Below are 12,966 nucleotides of genomic sequence, written 5' to 3' on the forward strand. Positions count from 1 at the left end.
AACGTGTCCAAGCCCAGTGTGGAAAGGGGCAGAGCGAGCGGCGGTCGATGGTTGGAAGCAGGAGAGCACGAGGTGCGACACCAACCGATGGGAGCTGCCTTCGAGCTTCGCCGTCGCAAACTCTAAATCGTGCCTTCTCCGCCAACTGCGAGCCCGCCCGTCGTCCGCTGGATAAGGTACCCTTGACCAACAGTTTCCATCTCACGACCACTCTCGCACAACATGTCTGGACGTCCCCGCTCACCACCTCGCCGGGGCGGCGACTCACGCCGTGATGATCGCTATCGTAGAGACGACCGCCGGGACCGCGGCGGCGATGACAGACGGGGAGATGACCGCTACTACCGCCGCCGTTCTCCAGAGCCTGTAAGCCTGCACCCACCAACCCCCTCGACTATTCTGCACCCGCTTACTTCTCTACAGCGAGACCGCTTCAGCCAAGACAGAGACCTCATCTCGTCTCGTGCTACCCGTGACCGTCGCTACGAAGAACGTCCGCTCACCGATCGCTCGCATGACAGGAAGCGTTCTAGAGAGAGATCGCCCGTAAAAGACCGTAGAGATAGACCTCGTGATTCTCGCCATCACCGTGACGACTCGCGTGACAGAAAGCGCCCTAGACGTACCGACTCGATTGAGTCCAGAAGTCGGACCGCGCGCGACGATCCCAGAGGCACTACGAAACTCGATGCTCCAGCCTCGGCCCATACCGCAGACAAGGCCGCAGAAGAAGAACGAAAGAAGCTCGAGCGTCAGGCAAAGGTCGAGGCCTGGAAGAAGAAGCAGGAGGAAAAGAAGAAGCTGCCTCAGTCACCCGCTACGCCCGCGACCCCCGCAACTCCTGCACGCGCTGCGAGTCCGACTGACACAGCCGCATCTTCGCCCAAACCAGTCTCTCAGGACGAGCCTCAGAAGGGCTTTGCTGGTGGAAAATTCGATCCCAAGGCCATCGCAAAGAAGGCGGCAGCTGCCACGGCGAAGCTCTCTGCGCTTGGAAGTGATGTCTCTATACCCGGGAAGTCCAAGAATGCCGCTCTTGCGGCTCCTCTTACTGCCAACAAAGCGGCTGACTTTAGCAAGAAACCTTTTGTCCCTCAGACCAAGGGTGCGTTCGCTTCTCCCGCTCAGCTTCCTGTTTCTGTGCACATGACTGATCTGATCCCAGCAAATCCAGCAGCCGCGTCCAATGCCCTGAAAAAAGGCTTCGGCCTGACCGCCTCGTCCGCTGAAGAGAAAACGACTTCTCAGCCGGCACCCGCCATCGACATGGACGACGAACAAGTCGAACGTCGCAAGTTAGAGAAGCTTCCTACACCCGATCTTGAAGATACTGGGGATGCCGCGCTTGCTAACCCGAACGGCACTCATGATGACGATGGTGATGTCGACATCGCTGATGCAGGATCCGATCAAGATATTGACTCTGCCGCGCGCCTCGCTGCAGAAAGACGTGCTACCCAGGCCGCCAAGGCTTCTGTAGATGATGCCGATGACGACGACGCTATGGAGGGAGTGCAAACTACTCAGAGCGCTAACATTGTTGAAGAAGATGACATCGATCCCCTTGACGCCTACATGAACGATCTAGCTGGCGAAGCTCCCATGCCCACCCGCAAGTTCACAAAGACCAAGATTCGCGAAGCCGAAGACGTCTTTGGCGATCAAGACGGTGCAGATCTAGATGCAATGGGAGAAGACGCTGATGACATTCTTGCTCAGGTGGCCCAGAAGAAAAAGAAGAAGGAAATCCCCAACCTCGATCATTCCAAGATCGACTACGAGCCCTTCCGCAAAGCCTTCTACACCGAGCCTTACGAAGTTGGACAAATGACCGACGAAGACGTGAGAGACCTTCGCTTCAAGCTTGACGACATCAAAGTTCAAGGCTCAAAGGTACCTCGCCCCGCTCTGAAGTTCGCCCAATTCGGTCTCGGAACTCAAGTCCTAGATGTCATCCGTGATCTTGGATTCGAGATGCCCACTCCTATTCAGGCTCAGACCATTCCCGCAATCATGTCTGGACGCGACGTCATTGGTGTTGCCAAGACAGGTTCGGGCAAAACTGTTGCCTTCTTGCTACCCATGTTCCGTCACATTAAAGACCAGCGTCCGATCGAAAGCATGGAAGGCCCCATTGGGCTGATCATGGCTCCAACGCGTGAGCTTGCAGTGCAGATCCATCGCGAGTGTAAGCCATATCTTAAAGTCCTCGGCCTTCGCGCTGTATGTTGTTACGGTGGCGCACCTATCAAGGACCAGATTGCAGAGCTGAAGAAGGGTGCCGAGATCATTGTCGCTACGCCTGGTCGGCTGGTCGATCTCCTCGCTGCCAATTCTGGTAGAGTCACCAATCTCCGCCGTGTTACCTATGTTGTCCTCGACGAAGCAGATCGCATGTTCGACATGGGTTTCGAGCCCCAAGTCGTCAAGGTTCTTACTAACATCCGCCCCGATCACCAGACAGTTCTCTTCTCGGCTACTCTGCCACGCACCATGGAATCGCTCGCCCGCAAAGTGGTGCACAAGCCTGTGCAAATCACTGTTGGTGGTCGTAGCACAGTCGCAGACACTATCACCCAAAAAATCGAGGTGCGTCCCGAATCAACCAAGATGTATCGTACACTTGAAGCTCTTGGGGATCTGTTTGAGCATGACGAAGACGCTCGTGCTTTGATCTTTGTGGAGCGCCAAGAATCCGCAGACGACATGATGATCCAGCTTCAACAGAAAGGATATCCCGCGGTCTCGATTCACGGTGGAAGGGAACAGATTGATCGTGATGCTGCTATTCAAGACTTCAAGAGTGGTGTTATCCCTGTAATGGTTGCAACGTCGGTCGCTGCTCGAGGCCTCGATGTCAAGCAACTCAAGCTTGTGATCAACTACGACTCGCCCAACCATTTGGAAGATTATGTCCACAGATCTGGACGTACTGGTCGAGCTGGCGAGAAGGGTACAGCTATCACGTTCGTCACACCAGAGCAGTCAAAATACTCTGTCGACCTGGTCAAGGCTCTCAAAATGAGTAACCAGGACATACCGGAGGAGTTACAGAAAATGTCGACCGAATTTCTTGAGCGCGTCAAAGCGGGCAAGGAGAAGGGAGCCGCCATTGGTTTCGGTGGCAGAGGTATCGAACGTTTCGAAGAGCAACGAGCAGCTGAACGTCAGCGTGAACGTAAAGCTCATAAGCTCGAAGGCGAAGAAGAGGAAGAGGAGGAGAAAGACAAGAAGAAGGCACCTGAAGACAACATCAACGTCGTCAAAAAGACAGGTTCTCCTCCACCTTCTACGAACGCAAATGTCCCTGGTGTACCAGCACACATCGACCTTAACGCCGATATCAAGGTGCATAAGACCGAGACTCCTGCACCTGCAAGCAACCGTCCTTTGGATCGTGTTGCGGCCGCTGCTGCGAACATCAACTCTCGTCTTGGTGCGCGTAACGCGACCCGCCCTGGTGTGCCCATCGACAACAAAGGACCTGATGCTGGTGCTTACCATGCCACGCTCGAAATCAACGACTTCCCTCAGAAAGCACGCTGGGCTGTCACCAATCGTACGAATGTGGCCAAGATTCTCGAATCTACTGGTGTATCCATTACCTCCAAAGGCAACTTCTACGCTGCCGGTAAAGACCCAGGTCCCACCGACGCTCCCAAGCTCTACATTCTTGTCGAGGGCGATACAGAACTTCAAGTCACTCAAGCTATGCGTGATCTGCAACGTTTGTTGAAGGAGGGAACAATTGCAGCCGCCGACAGCGAAGCTCGCGCTCCTACGACAGGTCGTTACACGGTTACGTGATCTTGCTCTGGGTTCTGATGGTGATGCAAAAGTGATCATTTCTTGGTATAGGTAAGTAAGCACGGCGGATTTCTTCGTTGTTGTTTTATCCTCGAGCCCTCGACTACAATGACCATTGTGCTCGGCTTCGACAGACTGAATTCCTAACCAAGCCGGCTGCTGCAAATATATCATTCGAGAGAAAAAAGAGGCGCATGTATCCTTGTCGGGCTGAGGTCACTTCGTTCGTAGTCTCACTGTAGATAGTTAGACGAATCAAACATTAGATAACTTTTTTTGATCTTTCGTGCTTCCAATGGCTCGTGTGTATACGACGCGTAATACACTTTCGGGTGGGAACAACGGCGGCGGGATCTCGCCGACGTCACTTGGCACGCCGCCAGAAACATGATTGTCGACTTGGTCTCTTGTACTTTAGCTTGCAAGACGTGTCACAAATTGAGATTGTCCATACTGTCCAAAAGAGTTGACTATCATCATGGGTCCTCCACCACTTGTGATTCGCAACCTCAGCTCTACACCTCTCGAGCTCAAGGTGATAGAGCGCTTCGAAACCCCGCACATCGACGAGCCCAAAGGCTTCGCCAACATCACCCGCAATGTAACCCACTTCGTTGTCTCAAATACCACGGGCAATGTTCCTCCTGAGGGACCGAGTTTTGCACCACTCACTATCAATGCACAAAGCTATGGACAACAAGATGTGAATATTCGTGTTGATCCGTTCACGACCAACAGGACGGATATCAATACTGCTGAGAGATCTGAGAAGGACGTTCTACGACTGACTTTCGAGTACGATGGACAGCGTTATCGCGTTGACACTCGTACGACTAGACAATCTCAGGAACTCATTCCACTTTGTCCGGATCCAAGGAAGCAGTACACGGCCATCTGGATTGACAAGGATAGTTATCTAGCTATCTACTCTTCTGCAAATATGAATTGCTGGATGAAGGAGATGGCTGATGCTACACCATTGTCTGGTCTCTCTATCCCGGGCACACACAACAGTCCCACTCACCACAAAGCCTTACCCTCGGTCCGATGCCAGGCAGTGTCTCCGAAAGAGCAGCTGCGCAATGGAGTACGCTTCTTTGATATCAGAGTCCAGCCCCAGAACCCTGGTGATGCAAACAGTGATGCACTGGCTCTCGTACATGGCGTCTTCCCCATCTCACTCACAGGGACGAAGCCTTTCCGCAAGCTCGTTGACGATATTCACGAGTTTCTGCGCGAGAATCCCTCAGAAACACTAATCATGAGTCTGAAGCGTGAGGGACCTGGTGAACACACGGACGAACAGCTCTCCACCATTGTCAAGCAACACTATGCCAACGACAATAATCTCTGGTTCACTGAGCCTCGCGTGCCCTCTCTGGGTGAGGCACGCGGCAAGATCGTTCTCATGCGTCGCTTCGCACTTGCCGAGCCATTGACACATGAATGGGAAGGTAGAGGATGGTGTCTCGACGCCCAGAATTGGGCTTACAATACACCATGCGACAACCATGGTTCAGTGTGCGTACAAGACTTCTGCGAGGTTCTCGAAACCGAAAACATCGATAAAAAGATCGGCTTCTGCTGCGAGCACTTTGAGCGTGCTGGTGCTCAGGTTTGCCCTGTACCTGGCATCACTACTGATGCTATCAATCCTGTACCTCCTGGCCCGCTGTATCTCAACTTCTTGTCTGCCAGTAACTTCTGGAAGGTCGGATGTTGGCCAGAGCGTATTGCTGCCAAGCTCAACCCTGCTGTCACTGAGTTCCTTTGCATGAAGCATGAAACTGCTGAGGGTGACAACAAGGGTGATGGTGGCGTTGGTATTGTGGTGACTGATTGGGTGGGCAAAGATGGTGATTGGGATTTGATCAGGTGCATTGTCGGCATGAACTCACGCTTGGAGCTCAGAGAAAAGCAGTAGATGATGACGAGTCTATGAGACACATGAGGGTTTTGATTGTGTGGAATGGAGTACTGATAGATTTTAGTATATCAAAAACCTGTTCTGGCAAGCTCCAGCCGAGATGTTCTCTCTTTCCTTCCTGGTGGAGCAGAAGGCGTATACGGAAAGTGTGTGTGTGCTTTCTTCTTGAAATTGATAGCCCAGATGATAGCACAACCTCTTTCCTTGCAGCTCACGCATCGACAAAGACATCGGATCAACTAATTCCGATTCAAGTCATCGATATGAGTATGCCTACCATCTAAGGCCATAATGATGCTACAACTCAGAAATGGCTCAGCCGGACACGCTGAGTCTAATTTCGCAAGGATCGAGTCGCCGGCAGCTTGCAGCTGGACCGTTTGTACTCACTGTTTGCAAGGATAGCTGATAGAATGCCCTCCCACTCCTTTGCACTCTCGGTTTACATTGACACTTCTCATCAGTTCTACAGTACTTCTACAAAGAAGACTTGCCACCATGGCTCTTCCGCCATCTCCTGACCTCTCCGACACAGGCTTAGACTCATCAGGCTCATTAGAATCATCGGGCTTTCAGGCTCTCGAAGGTACGCGTCACCTGATAAGGAGTCTATTCTGGTGCCTAATACTGCTTAGGATCCCGGTCTACGGTCCCTCGTTATCTCTTCAGATGCTATTCGCCCTCTTCGGGCAGTATATGCTCAGTCAAGCGAATCAGGCCCAGAACTCCGCCCACAGCTTTTGGGCCGCATACTCGCGACATAGTGGAATGCCATCTCCGATGGGGAAGACAGATAGAATCTAAGTTCGTGTCTTGGACCAACTCGATCCTGGTGGCTCTGGTGTATGCTATCAGGAAGCTTGAGAGCGACCACTACAAGGACGCAAAGAAGGAGGGCATTTGTATAGCTGTGCTCGATGTCAGCACTGTACCCAAGACGACTCCGATATATCCAGCAAATGCTCTTATGGAGGCCTTCGATCTACCTTACGATACACCCTACAAGCAGTACAACCACTCTTGGGAGTTTCTGGTGCATGGAAAAGTCAAGAACACACCTTCCAATCAAAGATTCAGCGTCCTCGCCATCGAAGAGTTCATAGCTGATGGCCTTTTTTCTATTTTCAAACCTTTCCAGGATCCTGAAAGCAGACTATATGCTCGAATGAACCACGTGCGCGAGGAGTTGAGGCTGCAGAGCGTGGTTCTAGATGCCGATATTCATGCCATCGCATACATGGCCACCAGCTATCATATTGAATTCGCGCTTCCTGTTGCTTCGGCGCTCACGGCGATGTTGCCCGTAGACACTCGTCTCCCGGCGAACATCAAAGTGTTGTCCGAGTGTCATTTCAAAGGTTTGCGTGTTCCATACTCCTACCTCACCCAGCCTCAACATTCCCTCAATGGGCCAGAGGACAATGAAGTGAGCCGGTTTCACAGGCTGATGTTGAGTGTTTGCGATCTGAGAATTGACGAAGAGAGGTAATTATTGTCACGTGTATACTCATTCACCAGATCCCGAGCTTACTTCGAAATCAGGGCACTGCAAGGACGCTGAGGTTTCGCCGGAGTTCTCATCCTCTGCGAATTCACCGGATTCTTACTTCCAGGGCAGGGCTTCACTTTGTCACTGCATCAAGGGAGAAGCGCGTCAAGACAACGCGGGTGAACCACATGACGGTCTCGAGGCTCCAAGAGGGTTGACTGCCTGACAAACTAGAAATTACGATTGTCGAAGTCAGATTGGCGAGGCTAAAGTGATTTTTCTTTGGAAAGTTAGAACTTTCTGCTTTGGTCGTGCCGAGACACAGCAGTGTTGGCGATCAGCGGACATCAGAATGCAACGCTTTCCTTGCGTCTTCTTCCTCTCAACATCACTGTAAATTCTCGATGAATCAAAAGACACCGTCACATTTGTCAAGCTAGCTACGCTCCACATGCACCTCTCCCTCTGACATAGACCAACACCATTGAACACCAGACTGACCGACTGAGGTCCGGTCGTCAACCACCGAGAAAAACAGAGCAACGACCAGCAAACGGAGCAGAACTCTACAAAAACACCCACATAATGCCTCCATCTCTTCTGCCGATTCCATGCAAGCAACGCAGCACATTACGAAAAGCAAAAGCAAAGAAACAGTAAGACTCCAAAACATCAATCATCGTCCCAGCACATGATCATCTGCCACCCCAATTACCCTGACTCAACTTGAGCAAACCTTCAACACAGTTCAAATCCTCCTCTTCCGAACTCTGACGTTCGTCTCTCTCAAGAGCACGATGAGCCTTGTCCTTTCTGACACCACTACTGGGTTGGTTCATGAATTGCATGACATCCTCGTCGTCATCGTCATCGTCCTCCAAAGGCTCGACTTGGCTTCTACTATGCTTGCCGCGACTGCGAGGGGCAGGTGTTTCGTGAAAGCCTGCGTGGGCACGGGGTCGCTTGACAGTAGACGGCATCATGGCGGGTGAGGTCGCCATCTGATGCAAAAAGTGACGGTCCATGAAAGCCGAGGGGCGATCTCCGGGGCTCCAGTTCTCCTTGTCTGAGTCTGTGGCTGAGATCTCAAAGGTAGGTGTTTGCTTGAGCTTTGGTGTTTTGGCGAGGAGGAGGGGATCGTGATGTGTGGTGCGTTTGTTTGCAGATTGCACGTTACGTACTGAAGAAGAGCGTTGCATCAGGGGTTGGCGGAAGGGTGTTGCAGCTACAGCGGAAGGAGCTGACGAAGGAGGTGGTGCGTTGAAAGACTGGCTTTGACGCAGACGCTTGACGGCACGATCCTCATTGGAGATGGTCTGGGGATTGAGACGCTTCAACGAAGGTACACGAGTCAGGGGATTACAAGCGCGATCTTTCTCCTGTTGACGAAGGAGAGAAATGGCCTCAGCTGCATCACCACTGGCTTCTTGTTTGGCACGATCCTCGAGCTCACTACGAGCACCACGATCAGCGAAGAAGGACCACACGCGTGAGTCGCGCGATCGACCACTAGGCTTGCGTCGAAGAGCGGAGCCGCCATCCTGGCTGCCCGGCGTGTCACAAAGACTGATCTGACTATTTGTACGATACAGGTCGTTGGACTGACTGGCAGGCTCGTCAAAAGCATTGCTAGCGGTAACAGGAGGAGGGAGCTTTCGAGGAGGGGAGGATGTAAGGTCGTCGCCCTCCATGACACGAGCAACGCCATCTGCCGTCATTGACAAGCGGATCTTTGAATCCGACTTTCTCAGACGCTTTGTCGGTGGCTCCTGGCTATCTGTTGGTGCTTCCTGAGAGCCCATGGCAGTGAAGGAAGCATTGTTACGTCTGTTAGACAAGTAACCTGCTTTTGATGCCGCGTCCTGAGATGCGCCTTCGGGCTGCGAACTGGGTACTTCGACGAAGGACGTGGAAGCGTTCTGGGTGGCAGAAGGAGCACTCCTCTCGTGTGGTATTGAGTGTGCATCGGCAGTCTGAGTCGCGTCATCCTGGATTATCGACGTGTCTTCGAGGGGATCTGTTGTCTGAGTGTCGAGCGGAGAGGAGAACGAGGGCTGGAAATGGGCCATCTCGCGAGGATCCAATGGCTTCGACTTTCTACGCGAGCTCTGGCGACGGTTCTGGAACCAAATCTGGACATGGTTTAGTTTGACGCGTTGTATGCGTGTGGATGGATTTGCGATACCTGGACTTCCTTTTCTCCCAACGCGACGCGACTCACAATGTCCATGCGAGTGGCCTTGTCTGGCTTGGAGTTTTTTGCATAGGCCTCCTCGAGTATTTTCTGGTCATCAGGACTATTCCACGCTTAGCCGACCTGCACGTGCTGAGTAGGGTGTATGTCCTCCATACCTTGTCCTTCTCCGCTTCTGGCGAGCCAACGGCTTGTTGTCGACATTGGGAGGGCGATTGTTGGCCAGAGTATCGGTCGAGTGGACCAGGAAAGGATAGCTATTGGCCGTCGCCTTCAATACCAGCGAGGCTTCGGTTTCGGCTTGCGCTGCATATGGAGACTCGGGCTCAGACGAGTCCCTCTGTCCGAGTGTCTCGTTCGTATGCTCTTCCATGACTGACATGGATCGGTATGTTGGACGAAGATGGTGAGACTCGTTCTCGACGAGCTGACGACGGTGAACGGTGAACGACGCGACCGAACGCGATTGCCAATTCACGACGTGGAGAAAGCCACCCACCCACGCTAAAGCCACGGAATTTATCAACCCTTTCGCTCCTTCCCTGCCTCCTGCCCATCACAAAGACTAGACGTGGACACATGTTCTCTTCATACAAACAGCAGCAGATTCACTGTATCGGCACTGCACTCAAATGGTCTCACGGAATCCATGCAGATCCAATCTTGGAAGGCACGCCTCGTCTCAAGTCCAAGTCGTGTGTCTGTTAAAAGCGCGTCGACCAATTGATCTCATACCGAACGAGCCTCTACTGCCCTTCCCAATAGTCCCTCTGCTGGGATCACTCTCATCATCGGACTTTATTACAATTGCTCATTGTCCACGTCGACCTCTTCAACCGCATCTTTTCGTGACCGTGGCGCGTAAATTCAGTTGCTCTTTTTCACCAAAACGCGAAGGAGAAACTAAACCCGTGACCTGCGTTTCAACTCCCAACGGTCTTGTGAACTGGCTGAAGCTCTATCTGCGACTGCACCTCTGTTCGATCCCTCGTTAATGATACATTCGAGTGATGCTACTACTACTGTACGCGTCGCTAGACTACTCACGAGCAGACTTAACAGTCACTCGATTTGTGGCTTCTTTACATTCGGTTTTATAAATCTCAAGTGACTCGATCGTCGATCACCAGTGCTCTCCGTCGAGCTGAGTGATTGACAACCAACAGCAACAGTAATACACAGTCAACCACCGTGTTATCCACTCACATCATTCCTCGCTGGCAATAGATACGACAAATGATCAGTGTAGGACCAGCGACAGACCATTGCGCCCGTCATCGCAATGTCGACCGGCTTGCACATTGTTGTCAGTATCACCCTGCCTTCGAAACTCTCGTCGCGTTGATGACGCGTCCTGCACACTCGACCAACTCACCCTCATCAACTGATGACCAACACTCAGAAGTCTTATAGGAAGCATCATCAATCACTGTTGCAACTAGGTCGCTAACGAAATCGAGCGCCTGCCTGCTATCTACGCTACGGCTTCAGAGCCAGGATTCCCTGACCAACAACAGGAATCATGATCAGACGATTGGGGCTCACCCAGGTGGATGAAGCACGTCAGCTATGTGGTCGAACATCCACTTCCCCAGTTTCGAGTCCCTGAAGGGACTCAATGCTAAGAAATGTCAGACCCTTGATCCTCTCTATGAATGACGAGGGAATGAATGACAGGCAAGCTTGTTGAAATGCTCACGCGGTTATCACTACCCACCACCACCTGTCACATCTTCACTCGTCAGGATACATCCATGCGAGACAGTCGATACCAAGACCATATCTCGGTCGTGAAGCCAGAGTTGGACCTCCTGTGTTACTCGACGTCAAGCACGCGTCTTCGGTATAGTATTGATCACTCTTCCTCGCCTACCGCGTCAATCTCATAAAACATTCCTGCCACTTTTGAGACGATCTAGGTCAAAGAGACCAAATACTCGAAAGGAAGAGAGAATAATAAATCTCCAGACCAAGTATCTGCTTGATGATTCGACCGATATTGGGAACAGGAAGTGCAAGCTTTCTCTTTGGTCGCTTCGAGTCAGTGTAACCTACACCGTTCGCTGACCTACATACCTGGTACACACAGGAACATGCATAATTGCGACAATTGTCCTGCTAGGACTTAACTCCGCTAAGATACTGGGCGCAACAGGTACCAAGTACTTGAGTAAAGCCGACTGCAGGCCGTTGATCGCAATGTTGTTCTGCGAGAAAGATCGAATCCTCCATCGAAAATTTCGCAAGCTTGCAGAGTTGTGACTCCGCCATCGCGACGCTGTGGAGCCGCAACGTCTTGGTAGAGCCCTGAACGTGTACGAAATCGGCAAACATGATGGATCGCATGATGAAGGTGGTGCGCACTGTCCGCCTGGGGAACGAAAGATTCGACGAGTTTCTGATCTCTGGACATTACCAGGTGTTGATGCTTGTCCGCCCCACTACATGATGTAAGTCTACCGTCATAATTATTTTCACGATTGAAATCAACAACGAGTTCAAATATGAGCATCTCTGCAGTCTCTGAAGTTTTTCTTTATCATTCATCTCATATCTCAAACCAATTTCCAACCCTACAATTCATCCACTGCTCTACACTCTCCAACCCTACCCCACTACCACCACACAACTTCACAATGTCCGGTACCGAGCAGACTTTCCACTACACCAAGGAGGACGTCCGTAAGATGGAGGCTCGCGACTCCGCTGCCCACGGTGGTAACGTCGCCGCCGACTCCAACGCCGCTGCCATGCAGGTCAGTTTTCCATGCCTTCCACCGATCAAGACCAAGAACATTATCTGACATATCCTCAGTCCATCGTCGACCAGGCCGACAAGAACAAGGCTGAGCTCATTGAGGAGCGCCGCAGCAACCTCCCCAAGCCCGAGGCCCCTCCCGCCAAGTCCGACTTCAACTCCTCCGACCCCAGCACCGTCAACGTCGGCTCTGGACGTGTTTCTGACACATTCTCCCACGGCAACGACGCTCTCCGCGAGCCTGCCACTGGTGACAGCGTCGCTAGAAGCGCTGATGCCACCCTCGGTCAGGGTGTTGGCCGTGAGGGCAAGGACGGTCTTAACGGCCTCCCCAACGATGCTGTCACCCGTGAGGCCAAGAACAAGTCCTCGCTCGCTGACACCACCAACTAAAGTGGCATTGACCATTTCTTGATGTCAAAAAAGTTATGTTTCGCAGCTATCTGATTTTCCCTGGCGCTGGGCGCTTACAGGGACATTGGCTTGTATGAGGGATGAAACTTTTCTTTCTGTTCTATTTTACACTATAACTCCTTGCGAATGAGCACGCAAGGCGTTCTATTCGGCATCTTACGAGAACCTGCCAAATGATAACGAATGAGCATTCAAGAATGCTTGGGAAATGAAAATGAATTTAACGTACACTCTTGAAACTTCCACCTTGATTTCCCAATTGCTCGTGTGATATTTGTGCCCTATCTCCGAACACCATCTCGATGGAAATTCTCGATTCATGACTTCGTACCTGCAGCACGGTCTGTTGCTCCCCCTCAACAATCAATAGAGCCTCA

At 51.9% G+C, this 12,966-nt stretch overlaps 5 protein-coding genes across 5 annotated transcripts; 4 read left to right on the forward strand and 1 right to left on the reverse strand.

Annotated features, from left to right (window-relative positions):
- Positions 1-222: 222 nt before the first annotated feature.
- On the forward strand, positions 223-3,807 carry AUEXF2481DRAFT_66611 (uncharacterized protein; the record flags this gene model as incomplete). Its single annotated transcript, XM_013487504.1, has 3 exons — positions 223-366; positions 424-1,105; positions 1,178-3,807. The coding sequence occupies 3 exons, from the start codon at positions 223-225 to the stop codon at positions 3,805-3,807; spliced, it is 3,456 nt and encodes a 1,151-aa protein (XP_013342958.1).
- A 419-nt stretch (positions 3,808-4,226) lies between these two features.
- AUEXF2481DRAFT_273571 (uncharacterized protein) lies at positions 4,227-5,982 on the forward strand. Its single transcript, XM_013487564.1, has one exon. It carries the CDS (start codon positions 4,286-4,288, stop codon positions 5,729-5,731), a length of 1,446 nt encoding a protein of 481 aa, XP_013343018.1. The 5' UTR covers positions 4,227-4,285; the 3' UTR covers positions 5,732-5,982.
- Positions 5,983-7,477, forward strand: AUEXF2481DRAFT_275216 (uncharacterized protein). The gene is made up of 3 exons (XM_013487565.1): positions 5,983-6,320; positions 6,370-7,219; positions 7,277-7,477. Exons 1-3 carry the CDS (start codon positions 6,233-6,235, stop codon positions 7,293-7,295), a joined length of 957 nt encoding a protein of 318 aa, XP_013343019.1. The 5' UTR covers positions 5,983-6,232; the 3' UTR covers positions 7,296-7,477.
- Positions 7,478-7,605: 128 nt separating this feature from the next.
- On the reverse strand, positions 7,606-10,043 carry AUEXF2481DRAFT_40998 (uncharacterized protein). Its single transcript, XM_013487425.1, has 3 exons — positions 9,576-10,043; positions 9,409-9,520; positions 7,606-9,355 (listed from the first exon to the last, which is right to left on the reverse strand). Exons 1-3 carry the CDS (start codon positions 9,797-9,799, stop codon positions 7,919-7,921), a joined length of 1,773 nt encoding a protein of 590 aa, XP_013342879.1. The 5' UTR covers positions 9,800-10,043; the 3' UTR covers positions 7,606-7,918.
- Positions 10,044-11,955: 1,912 nt separating this feature from the next.
- On the forward strand, positions 11,956-12,941 carry AUEXF2481DRAFT_41001 (uncharacterized protein). Its single transcript, XM_013487426.1, has 2 exons — positions 11,956-12,173; positions 12,233-12,941. The coding sequence occupies exons 1-2, from the start codon at positions 12,054-12,056 to the stop codon at positions 12,566-12,568; spliced, it is 456 nt and encodes a 151-aa protein (XP_013342880.1). The 5' UTR covers positions 11,956-12,053; the 3' UTR covers positions 12,569-12,941.
- The last annotated feature ends 25 nt before the right edge of the window (positions 12,942-12,966 follow it).

The sequence above is a fragment of the Aureobasidium subglaciale genome, assembly GCF_000721755.1.
Source record: "Aureobasidium subglaciale EXF-2481 unplaced genomic scaffold scaffold_13, whole genome shotgun sequence".
Lineage (NCBI taxonomy): Eukaryota > Fungi > Ascomycota > Dothideomycetes > Dothideales > Saccotheciaceae > Aureobasidium > Aureobasidium subglaciale.